This window comes from Cydia pomonella, chromosome 12 (genome assembly GCF_033807575.1).
Source record: "Cydia pomonella isolate Wapato2018A chromosome 12, ilCydPomo1, whole genome shotgun sequence".
Lineage (NCBI taxonomy): Eukaryota > Metazoa > Arthropoda > Insecta > Lepidoptera > Tortricidae > Cydia > Cydia pomonella.
This window is the reverse complement of record NC_084714.1, coordinates 15438046-15457786: the sequence shown is the minus strand read 5'-3', so window position 1 is coordinate 15457786 and position 19741 is coordinate 15438046. Positions and strand designations below refer to the sequence as shown.

The 19741-nt window shown below is 35.1% G+C and overlaps 1 protein-coding gene across 1 annotated transcript; it reads left to right on the top strand.

Annotated features, from left to right (window-relative positions):
* Nucleotides 1-2967: 2967 nt before the first annotated feature.
* Nucleotides 2968-10369, top strand: LOC133523706 (uncharacterized). The gene is made up of 5 exons (XM_061859389.1): nt 2968-3371; nt 5066-5250; nt 6201-6379; nt 7372-7481; nt 9457-10369. The coding sequence occupies exons 1-5, from the start codon at nt 3100-3102 to the stop codon at nt 9638-9640; spliced, it is 930 nt and encodes a 309-aa protein (XP_061715373.1). The 5' UTR covers nt 2968-3099; the 3' UTR covers nt 9641-10369.
* The last annotated feature ends 9372 nt before the right edge of the window (nt 10370-19741 follow it).

Genomic DNA, 19741 nt, shown 5'->3' with positions numbered 1-19741 from the left:
TTTGATGTATCTTAAAGTTCGAATCGCACCATAAGACTGATTAAGAACTTCGATGGAAAATAACGGGCAAATAAATATATTTTATGTCTTTATATTTTATAAGAATGCCGCCATAGCATGTGTTACGAGCGAATTACATGCGCGATTAATAGCAAAATGACATAATTTTGATATCAAAATATATTTTTGTATTGGCCTCCTTTTGTTGTTGCTATCTTGCATTTCCGCAGACAGAGCGAGACGACGACAAACATGGTGGCCCTTATCAAGTTTTATTTTTGCCGGCTTGCAGACGTACTAGCATGATAGTAACTAAAATTAATGAAACGTATTTATTTAATAATTTTTACCAAATAAATATGTACCTTTTCATAAGAAAACTAGCTTGTTTATTAACAAATTTGATGATAAATTTAATTTGAAGTAACTTTCTCTTTTATTATATTATTGTCTATAGAAGAGACATACAACATAGCGAAACTAATTAACAAACAATAGTTTGCGTAGGTAAAACCCGGATAGATGCCCCAGTTGGATAGTTGTCTCACTTTCAAAAAAATCTATCTTTCCAATCTCGGAACAATACGATAATGTTTAAATAGGAATCACGATCCCATATACCTCAGTCTTCCAAAAGCCGTTGCCCAAGATTGAATGGCCTTAAAATAAAACGCCTTACAATTTAGGGTACTAGTACTTATTGTAAAATGGCTTTTGAAGTGGAATTAAATTATTTTTCAATTCTCATGCGCTGAAAGAGGGTCATTTTTGTTCTAAAAAGGGTGCAGAAAGTCGTATGTTTATGGACTAGAGCATTTTACTTTCTAAGTACGAATTTTTAATTTTTTTACGATAAGCAATTGAAATTTGTTTTTAAATGGATTTGTTATACAATTTTTATTCTGATACTTAACTCCCCATACCATAAAAAACGATATTTTTACCTAAATGGTTAATTGAAAATACCCTCAAGAAATGCTATAAAAATATACTTAGTCATGTTAAAAAAAATGTATTTTACTTTCCTCGTATTCGAAATGAAAAGTAGAGTGTTCAACTCGGGTAAAAGGCATCATTTCATCCCTTGGTGAACAATCTACTTTTGCAGCATAAGTTGGCACATTTTAGGTTTTTTTTTCATGTTAACAGTGTTAGGCCTAGTATAGTTTTTGGGAATCACGTCAGAAAGAAATATAAATTTTTGGTTATCATTCGCGCTTGTGTCGCTCGGACTTGTTTGTACAAGTATTAGCGTAAACGTACGGGCAAATTAGAGCAAAATGACAGAATCGTTTTGTTGTTAAGTGTAAGTTTCTTTTGGCTTCCCTAATTGTTCTATCTTATTCACAAATGCTGAAATACCTTTGCCTCGAGGGGTGTCTTTGCTCAAAAACACATTTTCAAGCAAGTTCGTTAATGAAGATAAACAGTCAGTTATAGTAACATTACGATTTTTTGTTGTGACAAAACTATATAACACATATGTACTTAACTTGACTTGGAAATTTTTACCGAGTTGTCAAATATAGGGTATATTTCTGCGGGCAAAAACTTGTTAAAAAATTAATACAAATATAAAGAAAAATCGAGAGCACATCGACAAATATTTCCGGGTTTCAGTTATAAAACATGAAGCATAGATTATTCCTATTGAGGTTTAGACAAAAAAGGCCCAAAGACAGAAGTTTTGACGGTGAGCAATGTAATCCGGTAAATTACAGACCTATGAATGCTAACTTTGCTGACCACAAAAAAGGCTTAGGGTTGTCACTTTCAATTAAATGACCAAACTTCACTCCTAAAAGAAGGTTATGTTTGTATACCAAAGTAAGTTTATGACTTCTTCTTCTTAGTCGTATACTCTTGTCAGAGTAGTCGTGGACGTTACGGTCGTTGTACGGCCTTTTTCGTTGTTTCCCGCCATGTTTCTCTATTTATCTGGCCTGTCTGACCTAGTGGGTAGTGACCCTGCCCATGAAGCCGATGGTCCCGGGTTCAAATCCTGGTAAGGGCATTTATTCGTGTGATGAGCATGGATATTTGGTCCTGCTTCATGGATGTTTTCTATGTATTTTATTATTTATACATATGTATATGTTATATATATCGTTGTCTAAGTCCCCGCAAGACAAGCCTTATTGAGCTTACCGTGGGACTTAGTCAATTTGTGTAATAATGTCTTATAATATTTATTTATTTATTTATTGCCTGCCGCACACACAGTTTCAAAGGTGACCCGGTGAAGTTTATGAATATAGACTGTATTTAGTATCGTAATTTTTTTGTTAAGATGTTTTATCCCTTTAACGTTAGAAAAATAGAAAATAAATCATATTTTCGGCCATTAAACTATTGTAACAGATTTTCTTAAAAGCGACAAACCTAGCATTTGTAAAAAGCTTAGGCGAGTCTTGTATGGAAATGGGCAAAAACGGGTATGCAACATTGCCCGTCCAATTTATTCAAAAATTATCGCTAAATTATTAACAGAGAACGGTAGGATTGCCCAAAAACTTTTTGTGAATCTTGGGCATCATCATCATACAAGCTGTGTTTGTCGTGGCAATACCAAATTGACGTGCGCAATATTGGCGAAAACTCCGGATATCTTTGTTCACCCTCTAAATTGTCAAAAAAGTGGATTTAAACACGATTTAACAAAAATCCTCAAATTGACTGATGCGTTTGATCACAATGGACATGCTGAGCAAAAAAAGTCACAAAATTTCATTTTTTTTTTTTGAGAAATTCTTGTTTTATTTAAAAAAACGCGGGCAAACTTGGCTATTTTCACGGTATTTACCTAATCATTTATTCATTAATCATTTTATTATTTCACAGAACACTGCCGATATCAACGACATTGAGCATGTGACATGCTTATTTTATTGATTATTTAGATTTTTATTTATTACTAATGCGTAGACTATGCTAGACCTGCGCCATCGTTTGCAATAAATATTCAGCTATAAGTGGTCATTTGATGACAAACTGCGGTCAGACGACCACGTTATCTTAAACATTGTTATAATATACTTCCTTATATAAGTACATTACATTGTTAATAAAATAAAGACATAAGCATTGACGTTAAAAACCATGTCGTGGTTTGAAACAGTAAAAAATGTAGCTAAAACTGTTGCAAAGAATATAGCAACTCCGTCGGTTTCTAGTTCTTTAGCTGGTGGTGCAAGTGCTGTTCCTGATCATCATAGCGGGTGGTGGAGTGTTCTTAATAGACCCAGCACGTCTGGTAATAGCTCAGGTGAAGATTCTAGTGAATCTGAAATTGATAGTGAGAGGCTTGATGTAGCAAGTGGATCTACAGTTGAAGTGACAACTAGAGCAAGATACACTTATGAGCTAGACAGGTAAATTACTTATATTTTTTCATCAAGGATTCTATGTTAGTCTCGCTCGGTTAGCGAGACTTTACAACATGTGTTATATACACTTACTAAATGTATAATATACCACTTGCGTCAAATGATGGACCTTATGACAATTCTTTAAAATAAATTTTGATTGGGCTTAATTTAATTCAATAATATTCAAAAAATATTTAAAAAAATATGTGTTTTGCATTTATTGATTGATACATTTCTAGTAAAATTAATATGCTAAACTTCCAAAAAATGTCTAAAAACATTTTACCTAACACCTACTCGATATAAAAGTGAATTGTGATAGGGACTCATTCGACGCGAGAGGTACAGATATATTTTGGTACGCCTTTTAGTATGGAATCTTTATTGCACATAAGAAAACACACTGTACAATAGGCGAACTTAATGCCGTAAGGCTTAATTTGTAGCTGGCCCCGTAAGGCTAATCCTTTCTCTATTGTTAAGTAAAACCGCACATGCTAGGTACTAATAAAAATGGTCCGGTCAATTTAACCGTTTTTTTTATTACAACTCCTATGAAAATTGCAATAAAATTCAAAATGAACTAATAGAAATATTTTTTTTTTGTGTGTTCCCAGTCTTAAATGTGTCCTCGAGATAACAACGGTGTAACAAAGGCACGCTATCGGAGCGCCTGCACCTGCACTGGTTTTTTGAGCGTTGGACTAGCCTGCGCGCAGGTGTCAATTAGAATTATACGACCATTTTTAGGGTTCCGTACCCAAAGGGTCAAACGGGACCCTATTACTGCGACTCCGCTGTCCGTCCGTCCGTCCGTCTGTCACCAGGCTGTATCTCATTAACTGTGGTAGTTAGTCTGTTGAAATTTCTACAGATTATGTATTTTTGTTGCTGCTATAACAACAAATACTAAAAACAGAATAAAATGAATATTTCTTTCCAATCTCGAGGTTCTCATCCAATAACCGAAGTTAAGCAACGTCGGGCGGGGTCAGTACTTGGATGGGTGACCGTTTTTATATATAATGGTACGGAACCCTTCCTGTGCGAGTCCGACTCGTACTTGGCCGATTTTTATGTAGGTAGTGGCACATGCGGTTCTACTTAACAATTAGGCGGGTTAGCCGTTCGGCGCTAATTAGAAATCGACCGACTATACCATGCCAGTTATTTTCCTTAAGTTAAATATTTGCAGTAAACATCCGATATCCTGTGACCAATTTGCAACAAAACACGGTCTGTCCGTGCACGCAAGCACGTTATCTAATCCTAACGAGTCCGATATAAGAATCCGTGATAATGATAAAACTTTGATAACAGTTTACATATTTTGTAAATAAGTCTTTGTTTGAAACTGTAAGAAGTGTAGCAAGAACAGTTGTGAAAAATGTATTGATGTAACTGGTGAAAAGAGTTTTATACTTCCTTATTGAGATGATAGGCCTAAACCTTCTACATGATGGTTTAGGCCTGAAATTAAACTGACCGGAAATTAAACTAACAGGAGAGTGATACAAGTAAACTAGTGAAGATGAATTCACTGGTGTTTCTAAAATAACTACTAGAGCCAGAATTCCCTGGTAAAGAAAAAGATCACATAAAAAAGTGGAATTTAGCCGCCGAAAAATTCGTATCATAATTTTGTTTACTTTTTTTTGAACTTTGTGATTTTTTGTAAACAATTTTAAACATTACAGATTTCAAAAGAACGCCTTGTTGATGTTTGTGCAAATGAAAAGCGAGCCACCAGGGAGTAGCAGAGTAGAAGAAACGACGACTCAAGATATAAACGTAATCCTGGATACCCTCACCGGTTTTCGGTTCGAAGTGAACACACACATCGATCTCACTTGTAATGAAATTGATAATAAATGTCAGGAATGTAAGTAGGTATACTGTTGTTAACGCATTCACTGCCAGCAACTCACCAGGCGGACTCAGTCCGTAGGCGGGCTCAGTCCTGGCACTGAAATTGAATGTGTTAAATATCAGGAATCATCACCTAACATATTCACTACAAGCGATCCGCTAGGCGAGTTCTTTCTTTTTAGGGGCTTTTCGCTACAAACTTAGCTAAGGCGCTTAGCTCGCGCTGGCAATTAATGTTCAGGATATTTAGGATTTACTTACAAAAAACTATTATTAGAAAATAATGTTGTTGTCCTATAGGTACTTTCTCTGAAAACACTAGCCCAGCATTTTATTATCATTTTAGACATAAATACTTACCCAGGGCTGACTCAGGCAGACTGCATCTATAGCTGTAAAAAGGCCCACTGATTACCAGTTCGCCGGACGATATCAGCCTGTCATTAATTCACAAAAGCTGACAGTCGCCAATAACTGACAAGCCAATATCGTCCGGCGTATTGGTAATCAGTGGATCCCTTTATAGGTTACGGGATATGGTTATGGGAACTATTTTGTCGTAGACATGCAAATTTCCTTACATTAGCTAAATATTTCGAATGCTAGCTGTATGCAGGCTTCCTAACAATATTTTTTTATTTACGAGTAATGAATTACATACGTTAAGTCAATAACAAACAGGTAGTGACCGCCAAAGTAGCCAAATATATTACAATAAACATGTTGGTTACAGTCATAGGAGTATTAGGAGTAAGAATGAGTTGAGATATTATTGGATGAATATTGGTCAAGCTGTATTTTGGAACCTTCGTCTCCAATTACTACGTAAACTAGTACATTGTTTATGTAGTAACTTTTTTTTAATGTATTTTTTATTAAGTAGTATTTTTTTTACAAATAAAGAAACTGAACTAGATTTGCCCGTTTGCTGCATGTATTTTTTTAATTTATTTTGCTTTACAGTTTTTCAAGAAAACTTTACCGAGTACGGTGCGGTTATCGTGGTTGTTCTCACATTTGACGGCACAGCTGGACAGTTATCGGCGCTAGACGGCCGATTTTCAGAATCGATCATTTTGCGTCACTTGACTGACAATTTGAATCCGACACTGCTTGGCAAACCTAAAATATACATTACCGAGGTAATATCCAAAATACGAATAACAATGTTTAGAAATTTTATGAAATATATATATTTTTTTATCTTTATTTAACGAGCTTAGTCTGAAATACGATGCCGCTCAATAGTACACATCGAGAAGTGTTCTTACACTAAAACATTTAAAAGCTAAACAGATAATTATTTTCGTCTTCGGATGCCCACCATCACCATACTGAACAGAGCTCTAATGAAATAATATTTATCAACACACATGTGACTCATATGGCGGTTTACTTTATAATTTTCCTATGCTTTAATTTTTTTTTTATACTACGTCGATGGCAAACATGTATACGGCCCGCCTGATGGTAAGCAGTCTCCGTAGCCTATGTACGCCTGCAACACCAAAGGAGTCACATGCGCGTTGCCAATCCTAACAATCCGCACCCTCGTTGAGCTCTGGCAACCTTACTCACCGGCATGAACACAACACTATAAGTAGGATTTAGTGTTATTTGGCTGCGGTTTTAATTGTTTCTATGACTTTAGTAATTTAATACAACCTTTCAAAATTAATGATTTTAGATAATTTAGTTTAGTAATTTGAAATTGACACACATTGACATTTTTTTTTTCAAAATTTATCTGTACTGCTTCTTTGGTGCCTATATATTAGAATACCGAAAATTGATTTACCTAATGTTGAATCACTTATGCTCGATTCACCTATTTTTAAATTACCTAACGATCATTTTACCTAAACATTGACTGACCTAATTTTATAATACCTAAGCTCGCTTTAATATTTATAATTTATTTTTGTGATAAATATTTGAATGCTGAAATGCCAGCCAGACATGTAAAGAACTGAATCTGTATATATTAACATCTATATATAACCCGTGTTCATCAAATTAAGAATTATCTTATTATATCTTATCTCTAAAAAATTCAGTTCCTTAAAGTTCTTTAGAAGTGATCAAAAATTTGAACGCGTTTTAAGGAGTTATAATAAATTCAAATTGTTTACAGGCCAATCGGATAATATCCTCGGAAAACGGATTCCGGCTTATTTCTGTATCATTGGAAGAACATCAAGATATTTTGGGATTTCACTTACCAACCATGGAGCATCAATCTATGTAAGTTTTAAAACAGCAAATTTAATGTGGACTGGAATGTCAATACGGATAATAAACACATTAATTAGGATGCATTAATAATCGTGTAGGTATTAAAATAAACTAACTCGAAATTGTGAAATACCGAAATGCTCCTTAATGATTGCATGTTCTGTCTCTTACTATCTCCCAATAAACTAAGGTGAAAAGTGGAAAATCAAACGCATGTTAAGGACTACTGTATCACCGTGACCATGACGGTCATGAGACTGTGACCAATAAATTATGAAGGTTGTCTGGTAGAAACAATACATATTTTGCAGTCAAATGAAATACTCCAATTCTAAGTGAATACGTTTGTTTCTGAATGAAGTAGAAAGTGCCACTTACTCCCCTCTGCAACTTCACGTTGATATTTGCATGGACGTCCTTTTGCTAGCATCACTGTGGTATTAATAAGAGTGCAAGTGCTCCGCGAGCACAGTTTCTCGCAAGATAGCCTCTCTCGCTCTAGAGATAAACTACCCTCTCCGCTCAAATTGTACGCACTAATGGAACGATTTATTGAAAATACGGATAATCGATTCCATTTCTCAAAAATGTATAAGTATCGATTGCCCAACCATTCAATAATGTTTACAAAATTATTTCGTCATGAAACAAAATTGATAAAAAAAGATAAAGGACATTCGTCACAAACATGTACGAACATGTACAGGCAATAAAAACATAAGAACGGAGCATTAAGTGCGTATCACGAAATTGACCCAACAATTGGTTAATAAAATAAATGTTAATCTAAGTTATAGCATAAAGAAATAAGTAAGCATGGAGTGCTCACTCCACACATCAGTTTTCTTACCAAAAAGCTTATTATTTTCGTAGTCGACATGTAGCGTTAAGTAGCGGATTACTCAGTACCGCTCTAAATCTGTTGGTACCCACAGACCACTTAGACGCCGCAAACATGCTCAATAGTATGGGGCCCGATCGTGTCAATTTTTTGATGCCTACGATGACGTCACGAAAGCGATTTTGCGATGTGCAAAGCTATCGCCACGGTGATCAGTACCCCTAGTGTAAATAAATTCGATTTCCAAACGTGACGTACGCGTTTGCGTTTAGTCTCATTTTGTATTGGATTTCGAAAGAGCGCGCCAAGCGGGACGTTTTGGAACCTCAAAATCCTATACAAAATGAGACTTAACGCAAACGCGTTCGTCACGTTATGATGTCGATCAAAGTTACACTAGGGGTACCGATTCAAAAACGTAGGTAATAATAAATCGACGTTTTTTGATTGATTTATATCGATTCTTTTATCGAATATAAATCGAGTTAATAGACAAAAATGCGAAGTATTCCAGTACAATATTTTTAATATATTAGGTATATATCGTATACAAACACATTATTATTTAATATAATAAAAAACCTATTTATTGGGGTATGTATGGTCAACAAATAAATTTCATACAAGTTATGTATCTTTATATTAGTTTGTACTTAATCTTTAAAAAGGGAAGATGTTGTGAGTAGAACTACCAGATAAAAGCAGTTGTCATCCAACCGTCGTTTTCTTACACAACAACTTAATTCTTAGAATAAATAATTACTATCTTGGGTGAGACTTGAACTCACGGCCTCTGGATCGAGAACGATGCTCTGGATCCAGAGGCCGTGAGTTCAAGTCTTACCCAAGACAGTAATTTTTCCACTTTTTAAATTTATTCTAAGCTTAATAGCATCGTTCGCAAACGTTTCTGCTTGTTAAAAATTAACAACTTAATTATCGAGTCAATTTACAACATTACCTAGCATTAACAGTACGTAAAGCAACTGCAGTTGACATTCGAACGTTACCTTATATATATCCTTCCTAACATTGCGTATTGTGTGTTGTGTTTGCTAGCGTTGAGCTACTACAACCATAGGACGATAACGGATAACGAAATTTATGAAAAAAGAAAAAATATCAATGCATATTTTGTTCCAGGATACGACGTCCACTCCTGCTTTTATGCGATAACATCAAACATATGGCTGATACTCATGACTTTGCCACTATATTAAAGAAATCTGCAGAAAACATTGCAAACGAGGCAAATTCCGCATTTGTGGATAATCCTATAGAATATTGCAACAAGTTAACAAAAGAGATGATATTAGCGAGATCTTGAATTATCACATCGGTCTCATTACTGTTTTTTGCATGTCTTTACCCATCACTGAACCATGGTGTTCCGAACATTTGGGAGCAAAGCGCAGAGCCAAAACCAACACGCAGAGTCCCTTTTGACACTTTGATGAGGTGTAAAGAGTACACCGATCCCTTAGCCCTTAACTGTCGGCCCGATTCGAACTTTAAGGTACGTCAAATATTCAGATATGAAACACACCCAAAGGCGGCGATGGCTATGGTGTAAGGACTATTAAGAGTTGATGGAGTTGACCTGATGAAATTGACTAGGTTATTGGGTGAAAGCGATGGACTTAAGACTGGGCTATGGGATAAAAACCCGACACCTGCCTAATAAAACGGTATACAATTTTATCTCCGGCAGACGCGTACGGTGTTCATTTGGGGATTTGTATTTAGAAGAAGAAGAAATCTTGAGCGAAAGGGTTGATTTCCGGGGTAAAACCTATCTTATGTCCTTTTCCGGGACTCAATCTATTTCCATACCAAATTTTATTTATCGGTTCAGCAGTTTAAGCGTGAAGGGGACAGATAGACCTTAGGTTGTAGTAATTCTTGTAACAAAATTAAGTAAAAAAGCATGTTGTTTAACGTTTTAATGTGAAAAAAAAATGTGTGATGTGTGTGATAAATGAAACATTACTTTTATATTATACTGACTTGCAAAAACAGCAACAGGTGTTGAAAAATAAACCATGCGTAACATTGATTGTATTTTCTTCAACTTTAAACCTATCTATCTTTTTCAGATTTATTCAGACATGTCCAAAATTATCAGAGTGACTATGCCACTAATTCGGGTGTAAAATTAATGGTGCAGTCGCGCAAGCCCGTGCTCGCGGAAGTGATAACGCATTAATGGCTCCCGCCATTAGCATCCGGCGGGGAAATACACTGCCGGACGTAAGTTTTGACTCTAGGACTGCCTGTTTCCGGTTATGGCAGGCATGGAAGCCATCTTAATAATACATGGAAGCGAAGAGATACGCGATTACTTCTCTTTATCTTTTCGTGTCCAAGCTATTGATGACCGCGTTGCTACGCGACGGAAAAATTATACGTTGAAATGATACAAATGAAATCTAGCTAGTTTTACATACACATACAAATATATCCACCATATTGGTGTGCGACGTCAATTAGCACCAAACATTTTTTTTGTATAATTGCAATAATCTTTATTCTAATGTTGTTCTTCTAGGACTTTAAGAAGCACCCAAGTTTTGATGACCATCAGAGAGTGAGTGAGTCAGTGACGAAATCTGTATTTTTTTTTATATCAATTTAATCTTAAGTATAAGAGCTATGTAATTGAAACTTTCTATGTTTAATAAGTCCACTCAATAGTGATGTCAATGTTATCATATCCCGAGAATTTTGTTCATCTGATATAATCCAAACCCAAGTTATGAGGGTTCAAGAAAAACGACGAAACGTTTCGAGAAAATGTAGTTAGTGCCCTTGCGCTTCGCTTGGCTCGTCTTGGCGGGTCCCAGATCCTAGTCCCACAGTAAGCTCAGTAAATCTTGTGTTGTGGGTATTAGATGACGATATATATAATATATAGTTATATATAAATACTTATATACCTACATACAAAACCTCCATAACTCAGGAACAAATATTTGCGATAAAACACCCATTATTATTTATTATTTTATAGCAGGATTCGTCATCGTCATCATCAGACACCACTAACGACGACTATGCCAGGAGGCCATTACAATAACCTCTATATTACATGTCCACCTTGAGAAAAAAGAAACCGAACATGAAGCACATAAATTAAATGAGAGAACATCTTTCTTACCGCATATTTACACTATAACATTTACTAGGAATTTTAATAGTAATACAACGTTTGAATTTATTGAAGTCAATTAGTTTGGTACTCATAAATTGATGCCGGCATATTTTCGTCGAAACCGCTACACCAAAGGCCTATAAATTAATTAAATCTAATAGTCGGGATATTTGCTTGGGTATATAGTATGCCTTTACTAAAGAAAACCAATTATGGCAATTAACTCAAAATAGTAGCTTTGATGATACACAATTTCATAGAAATGAACAGCAAATATTTTTATTGTGATTAAATTCTGTAAGGTAAATTCTCACTGGTTTACGTCAGAAAGCGTAAATCTACCCATCGAATCTTTTACATTTATCCAGAAAAAATATTATATAGGTAGTTTATTTTATATATTGAATAACTAAAAATGTCTTAAAGAGGCAAACGAAAGATTAAAATTTAGAAACACACCTTTGCGATACTTACCTTAATCGAATAAAATACCCCCCTAAATGTATTAAAAAAGTACACATAGCAAAGGCAATTCAAACCACAAATGCAAAGAAACATTGCTCAAAATACATAAGAACAAAATTGGTTTCCTCTTCTTTTAGAATAAAATGTTTCTTACAATTTACGCGGTACCTACTCCTGCATTCGAGATGCAAAACAATACGGAAAATACCGTCGGACCAGAGACTAATAATTTTTACTACGAAAGAATACTAGCCTCGCCATTATATTGTATCGTGATTTCAGCAAAGTCTCCGTTTGGTTTATTTTGTAAGATTTTTTTAAATACTAAAAACAAGCATACGGCCCGCCTGATGGCAAGCAGTCTCCGCAGCTTATGTACGCCCGCACTCGACCCTAACACTCCGCACCCTCGTTGTCTCCGGTTAGCATTTATGTCATCTGTTTTTATTTATTTCAAGTCCAGATTGTGTTACAGAAGAGAAAGCGCAGGGAACGTCAAAGCATCGATTGAACATATGTATGAGTCGGAGACTTACATAAGTGGCCTTATTTTATAATCATTGAGGAAAAGCTATTTCATGGAGGCAGTTTTAATTATATATTTGTCTTTGGCTGTACGAAAACATTTTACGGCTGTTACCTATTTTCTTCCTCTGCTGCGGTTGACTGGGTATCTTTGAAGAGAGAAATTATTTTGAGCGCTAAAATAATATCTTTCAAAAAAGGTATTATTTTAAAAATAATTTCTCTATAAAACACAAAAAAGGTACACCGCTATATTATTTTTTTAAACTTATATTTTGAATACCCAGGTACTTTTAAAAGTCGTTTAATAATCTAGTGAATTCAAGTAGCCTTTATCAAAGCGCAACTTTTCAAAGTTGGTTGACGAACTTTATCAACATTATATACCAGGCAAATCACGCACCCGCAACGCTAACTACTTATAAGATAGTTGCCCTAACCGCCACAATTTTGCTATCAAAACATGTCCTTAAGTCTATGAGAAGAGCGGGAAAAGTCCTAAGCAACCACTAGAGACAAGACAGTGATATTAATTGGACGTGCAGTATCACTAAACGGAACTTTGAACAAATGGCGGCTATTCTGGAAGTTTATCAGGCAAGAGGCTTATTAGTCGTGTCATGACACAAGTTTGTTTATATGCAGCGGGTGTGCACGAGCTCCTGGATATTGCACGTGTCACCTTTACTGTATTATGCAATGTTTTTACTTGCTGTCGTACGATGAGAGATTTTTCTACAAAATTACGCTTTAGAGAAATACTATAAACGAGGGTTGTTACGCAAACATAGACATAGGTAGACATTTATTTATATTACTTTATCTACACACATATCAAACCTCAATGATGCATTCAAAACCGCAAATTACGGATAGCATAAAGATAAACTGTATTGAAGCGTATTTATTATTGCTAGAGCAAATTACCTACTGAAAACTCGCCGCCATAAAATAAGGCGGACTAGATTGACATGAGATTGACAGATGAAATCATACCGAACAGTAAAGAAAAATTGTCATGCGTGTATATGTCGATAAAATGATAAAATTTTAATTATAAAGGGGTATATAAAAGATTTAGATTTATGAATATCACAAGAAAAGCGGTTTATATGATTGTAAGATTGTGACGTTACCGATGAAATTAGGAGATACTAGTTTAGAGGAGGTACTAGATTGTTAAGGGGAAAGTTCTTAATTGTTCTCGAGTGTCACATTTTGCACCATAAATCTAAAATTAGTAATTTAATTGTATAGATATGTCGATGAGATTAATTGAAACTTATTAAATATCTGATCCATTGATATATCTAAGGACGGGCGTTACGGGCACTAAGAATGGTGCTAGTTCAGCGGTGTCACTCACGTATTCGAGCCAATCGTGCAGTCTAACGCAACTGGTTGCGACCAATCGCGCGCGTGATGCGAACTCATCAACCAATCGCGTTGTGGCATTAGACTGCACGATTGGCTCGAATTCGTGTGCGTGACACCGCTGTACTGGCCCCGTTTTTATTGCCCGTAAGGCTTTCTTAGATATTTGGCAATGATCTGATCAAATTGTCAATTAGTTTGTCGACACTCTATTTGGAACATTTTCATTTTGTTATTTTAGAAAAAAAGGGATTTCGTTTTTTAAAAATAAGTTGAAATTATTTCATGTTAACACTTTTCTCTTTGGTTACTTATTCTGACATCATTCGTTTTTGTTTCATTACCATCTATGTTGCTACCATCATTTCGGCACAGCCATAAACTATACTTTCTATGAATCTCACTCGTACTCGCATATAAGTGCAAGCGAGATGTATAGAAACTAAATTACGTTCTAGATAGCGTATATGTCAGTTTTGACACTGTCAGTGACTCAAGGTACGGGTACTTGTCGCTTGAGTTTAACTTAGTTTACTGTAGCATTACCATCTATATTATGTATAGTTCTTAGTGAGAGCGTTTTATGAGGTAGGTGCACGTGTAATGAACAGTATAACTTATCTTATCTTATTATATATTTATATATTATTGTAATTACTTCTGTTGTTTCTCCAATAGAGAGAATAACATAATATCATTTGTAAAAAAACGGACATTGATTGAAAATTGCCACTTCTCAAATAAAATTACAATTAATAAATAAATATAATATAACATTATTACACAAATTGACTACGTCCCACAGTAAGCTCATTAAGGCTTGTGTTGTGGGTACGTAGACAAGGATATATATAATATATAAATATTTATAAATACTTAAATACATAGAAAACACCCATGACAATTTTTTTATGATTTTCCATAACAATTTATTAATGTCCAACACTCATAAAATATGCTAATAAACAGCATTATCCATATATTAAGAAGAAACTTGGGAACGTTTACTGTCCCAGTGTACCTACGCCCAAGCTGAAAAGCGGCGGCTGCGGTATTATGAAGAAATTCTTCATGTAGCTGGCAAGGATTCCTAACAGACGTTATCGGGAAATGTTTTTGTAGAAATTCTATACTATCGGCCCGATTCGAAGAATGAGATACGATAACGGTAAGTTCTGGTTTAGATAAGTTCTCATTTAGATATCGTTTGTATGTCGTATAATTGACAGAAGCAACTCGATTCGAGCAACCAATGTCACTCTGATGTTAGAAATATCGTAGATAGATCTTACTGGGATCACAGCGGAGTCGAAATATGTAAACGTCAATTTTGACATGTCGATTAGTTATCGATCTTTTAAAGATTTTTCTAAGATTTTAAACGTGTCCTTATCATTCTTCGAATCGGGCCGTATAACAAGATTCCTGAGAAATCTTAGATTAGATGCAAAGGATTAGTAGCATTAACATCTCAAAGCCCAATCTTACACCCACCCTACTTGCTTACTAAACTTTAATTCTCTGAAGACGAATGAATTTTTAGATTTAGATTGAGAATTAGATTGAAATACGATCATAGGCGATTATATTACCAGGAAAGCGGTGCTCATTTTAAACACATAATTTTGTTTAAGTCGCTATTTTGTACCGGTACATTGTTCCACAGTTAAATGATTTCAATAAAATTAAAATAGATAACAAGTAAAGATAACATTGGAATATCAACTGTAGTTGCGTTCTGATTGCCATTCGAATGTTACTTAACATAGATTACCTAAGATCGAGTGCTATGTATGTCAGATAGGTATGATATGTTAACTATTTGTTTTATTAGTAATAAAAGTTAGTTAAATAAGGCTAATTTTAAGAAATGATTTAATAAAATCCAATATTAGTCAATAGCTGACCAGAATCATATATTTTGTATTACCATTTTGAAGTCCCTTGTATAGTATTCAAATTAAAACTCAACGTACGAGTACGAGTATATTTTGTTTTTAGGGTTGCAGCAATATTTTTCTAGGCTGTGCATTAACAAAATCTTCACCTTTTAGTATTTTTGTCAGTAAAAGGATAGTCACGGATTATGTCATTCTACTTTGGCAATCTATTGCGGTGAGTGGAGCGTTAGATTAATAATTTATACAAATACACTACGAATACCACGATCATAGTATCAGTGTGTTGGTAATTTCCCTTCGCTCCACTTGGGCCATTCCACTGTTATCAAATTGTACTGGTAACCATGGTAACTCCAGTTTTAACCGGTTAACCCCGGGTTAGTGGGATTGTGCAAGTAGCTCTTAGAATGCACCTCATGTCATTATTTATGTTGTTCCAAACTTAAATAGTGTAGAACCATATTCGTCGAGTGTTAAAACTCTATGGCGAATAATAAATGCCGGAAGGTAAATACCAAACAATTAGATCCACAAAGTCCAATCCAATCTTTCAAGAACAACACGAGGATAGGCAATTAGAAAACTTTACTTAAGATAACAAGAATGACGAACTAATGAATAATTAGAAGACGTCCTCCCGAGCCCCATACTTTCATTTGTTTCCCATGCGAAAGTTTTGGGGGATGAAAATGTAATGACTTTAGTCACGCACTTTTGTGTGTGTTTTGTTTAATTTAAGAAACAATTAGAGAGTATCCTTGAAATGACTTATAACATAGTTTTGTACAAACCTAGTATTGTGCTTAATGTAAGGCGAAGGGTCGCTTTGTTAAAAAAAGTGTTCATTTACTTGTACCTATTTACAAGCTTTCATTATTTAGTTTCACTTGTCCCGTTGTCTGTAATCAAATCTTGCAAGTGAAATTTGATCCACTTCCCGGTTTCCGATTGAGCTGAAAATTTGCATTAAGTCGGGTGACAATGCAATATTATGGTACCATCGAGCTGATCTGATGATGGAGATAAGAGGTGGACATAGGAAGTCTGTGATAAAACAACGCAACCTAATTATGTTTGGGGTTTTTAGAATTGGTTCGATGAGTATTATTACTTATGTTCTCATATTTAACTTTCAGAACTGAGAATTCTGAACGAATTATTTGTTCGAGCTTAAAACCCCCGGCAGAGTGCGCTCCTTTCCTTTGACGTTTCGAATAGGCTAACTACTCTTCTATGTAAATGCACAGCTGTAACCCTCGCATGCTCGAGGGCCATTTGGAACGGTGCGGGGTGTAAAAAACCATGAATTTATTTCATCGTCAATTAATGCTCAGTCATAAATAAAAGCAAAACGGCGAAGTGTTGAGCGATTTACTGGTTGAGTTTTTAGGAATGTTTTGTTCAGGTATAAATCATATACATATAAGGTGGGTGGGTAGGTACGTATTATTTTTGGCATATATTTTGTATATAATAATATAAATATTATGCGCGAGTGGGCTTGGGCTATAGTGCCCACGCAGGCCCATGTCAGGTTGGGGATAACTTATACGCCTTTGCATTTTTCGCAGCTGTATGCAGGTTTCCTCATGATGTTTTCCTTCACCGAAAATAGGTGGTGACCGAGCGGGTCTGACCGGAGGTCGCGCGTTCAAATCTTGGCTCGTACCAATGGGTTTTTTCGTGACTTTTTATATTTACCACTAGCTTGTTTTAGACTGGGATAGATAATAAAATAAATATAAAAATGGGTGATTAAAAAAATCGTTAAAGGTCTATATTTTTATTTAAAGGATAATAAAAGTATATTGAATTTCAATATTCCAGGTTTACATGTCCTATTTTACATAATCCACAACTAATAAAAGCATAGTAATATTACAGAGGCTACCCTTTTATTCCCGTGATAAACATCATGCTTATTTGAGCTTATTTAATTTTAAAGTTACAGTATATTATTTCAATAGGCACCTTAAGAATATTTAAAATTTCCTTTAGTTTCTAAATAATATTGACCTACTTAAACTAATATTTATTATATGTATATATAATAGGCCCAGAAGCATGTACCTACCTAAATACGATAAATTCAAACACAAAACATGGCAAAGGCTTTTTAAAAACAAAAACAGTATTTGACATAAAACAGTTAAGAGCGTTTGAATCTTTATAGTTTGCGATAAAGAATGGTATCTACCCATCGAGAATACCGGGTTTCAATTGCTTGACAATAAACCAGGATTGTCGTGAAATCTTTTTATGGGTCGTTATGGCATTTAATTTAATATCTTTAAATGTCCCTCGTTGAAGTAAAAATATAGGAATGAAAATTGATAACAAGAATATTGTTTACATCTCGGAAAACAGATATATAAGAGTAAAAGAATGCAAAATTGACAAGGGTAATTATATTAACGATGTTCAACTTCTGGTGTTTGCCACCGAAAAAAACATGTTTCATTTGAAAAGTTCCTCTTCATAAATATATGTACCTACGTAATAGGAAACGTTTACCGCCAATTCATTCACAAAACCATTGACATAACCCGTCCATATTACGCCTAAGTCCTAGGGGACGTATATTGCTTTCCGTTTCGAAGCAAAATGCGCCAGCGACTCTGAAATTGCAATATGGCTCGCACTGTAAGCACGTGATTACCTTTAGGTTGCGCCACAGAGGATGCCCCTACTGGAATTGCCATTGTTTCATCTGATAGTTCGTCATTACAGCTTGACCAACTGTGAACGGTCTATGGTTCTAAACAATTAAAAGCAGATAAAAGGTCATGAGAAGTTGGACATCAATGAGTGCTTTGATGACAGATACAGGAAATTGCGAAGTTTGGAATCATCCTGGGAACTTGTGATGGATTAAAGGATTTATGGGTTTGTGGTTTCGATAAACTGTGCATTCATGATTTGGGAGCGCTATGGGCGAAGCCCGTAAAACCAAATGTTATTAACGGGTTTGAGCCATAACCAAAACTGGAAGTATTCATGTTTACTTCCAATTTGACGTGTATTGATTTGCGAACGTTGCTTGCGAAACAAAATAAGGTTTTATTTACGACTGAAGGCTTCACCAGTAAGGAGTTTTTAATTCGTTATTTCTTAACACTTTATAATAATAATTGTGTATTTACCTACCTATGTATTAGAGGTAGGTCACCCTACTTTAAAAAAAAACAGACAACGAAAATAAAATTTTTAATCACCGAAATTGACAATTATTGTTATTACTTTTTTCTAATACGGTTGTATTGTTAAACCTACTGATGATTTTTTTTATTGTGATCGCCTACAATATAACTCATCCAGTTCAACCTTACAAGCCAAGTGTTTTGGTACCTTATGAGTTTCATATGTAAATTTATTGCAGTCTACGCTGGCTAATTTGCGCCATAAATTTAGCCATACTTGTCTCTGTCTGGCCTGGTTTTATAGGATTACTGTATGTTAGTATAATCAAATATACATTTATTACCGCAAAATAAATGCATACATTCATTTGTAATGAAAATTTCAGTCAAATTCACTTAAATTTAAAGACAAATTTTTTTAGGTTCTCACCAATGCAAAAAAAAAAAAAAAAATTTGGGGTTATTTCAAATTAAAAATACAATTTTTGGTGCTTTGTTTTTATATAATTAGGTTAAGGTAAGATTATTTTGGTCATGCACTAGTAATCTTGCGCTTTTTTATATCGAGGACATTACACATTATGCAGTGCAGCCCATAATCGTAATGACCTTTTTGGGCCTCCGCTAGCTGGCGCGGGTGCACGGAGCGAACGAGCGGGTTAGCGAAAAATAGTATGAGCAACGCTAACTGAAGCGGACGCGTGCGGCGGATTTCACCTACAAATAGCACCCGTGTGCGTGCGCACGCGGCGGGCGTCCGCGTCAGCTAGCGTAGGCCCTTTTTCTTTCTATAGGATTCTTCTTGGTTCAAGCCTTTATCGCTGTCTGTACTTTTCTTACCACTGGTAACTAAAAATCATGGAGACAATTCT

Excerpts from the sequence above, each read along its gene's own strand:
- LOC133523706 (XM_061859389.1), top strand. The coding sequence starts at position 3,100 with ATGTCGTGGTTTGAAACAGTAAAAAATGTAGCTAAAACTGTTGCAAAG. Across the intron at positions 6,380-7,371 it reads CTAAAATATACATTACCGAG|GCCAATCGGATAATATCCTC; the intron begins GTAATATCCAAA and ends AATTGTTTACAG. Across the intron at positions 7,482-9,456 it reads ACCATGGAGCATCAATCTAT|GATACGACGTCCACTCCTGC; the intron begins GTAAGTTTTAAA and ends ATTTTGTTCCAG.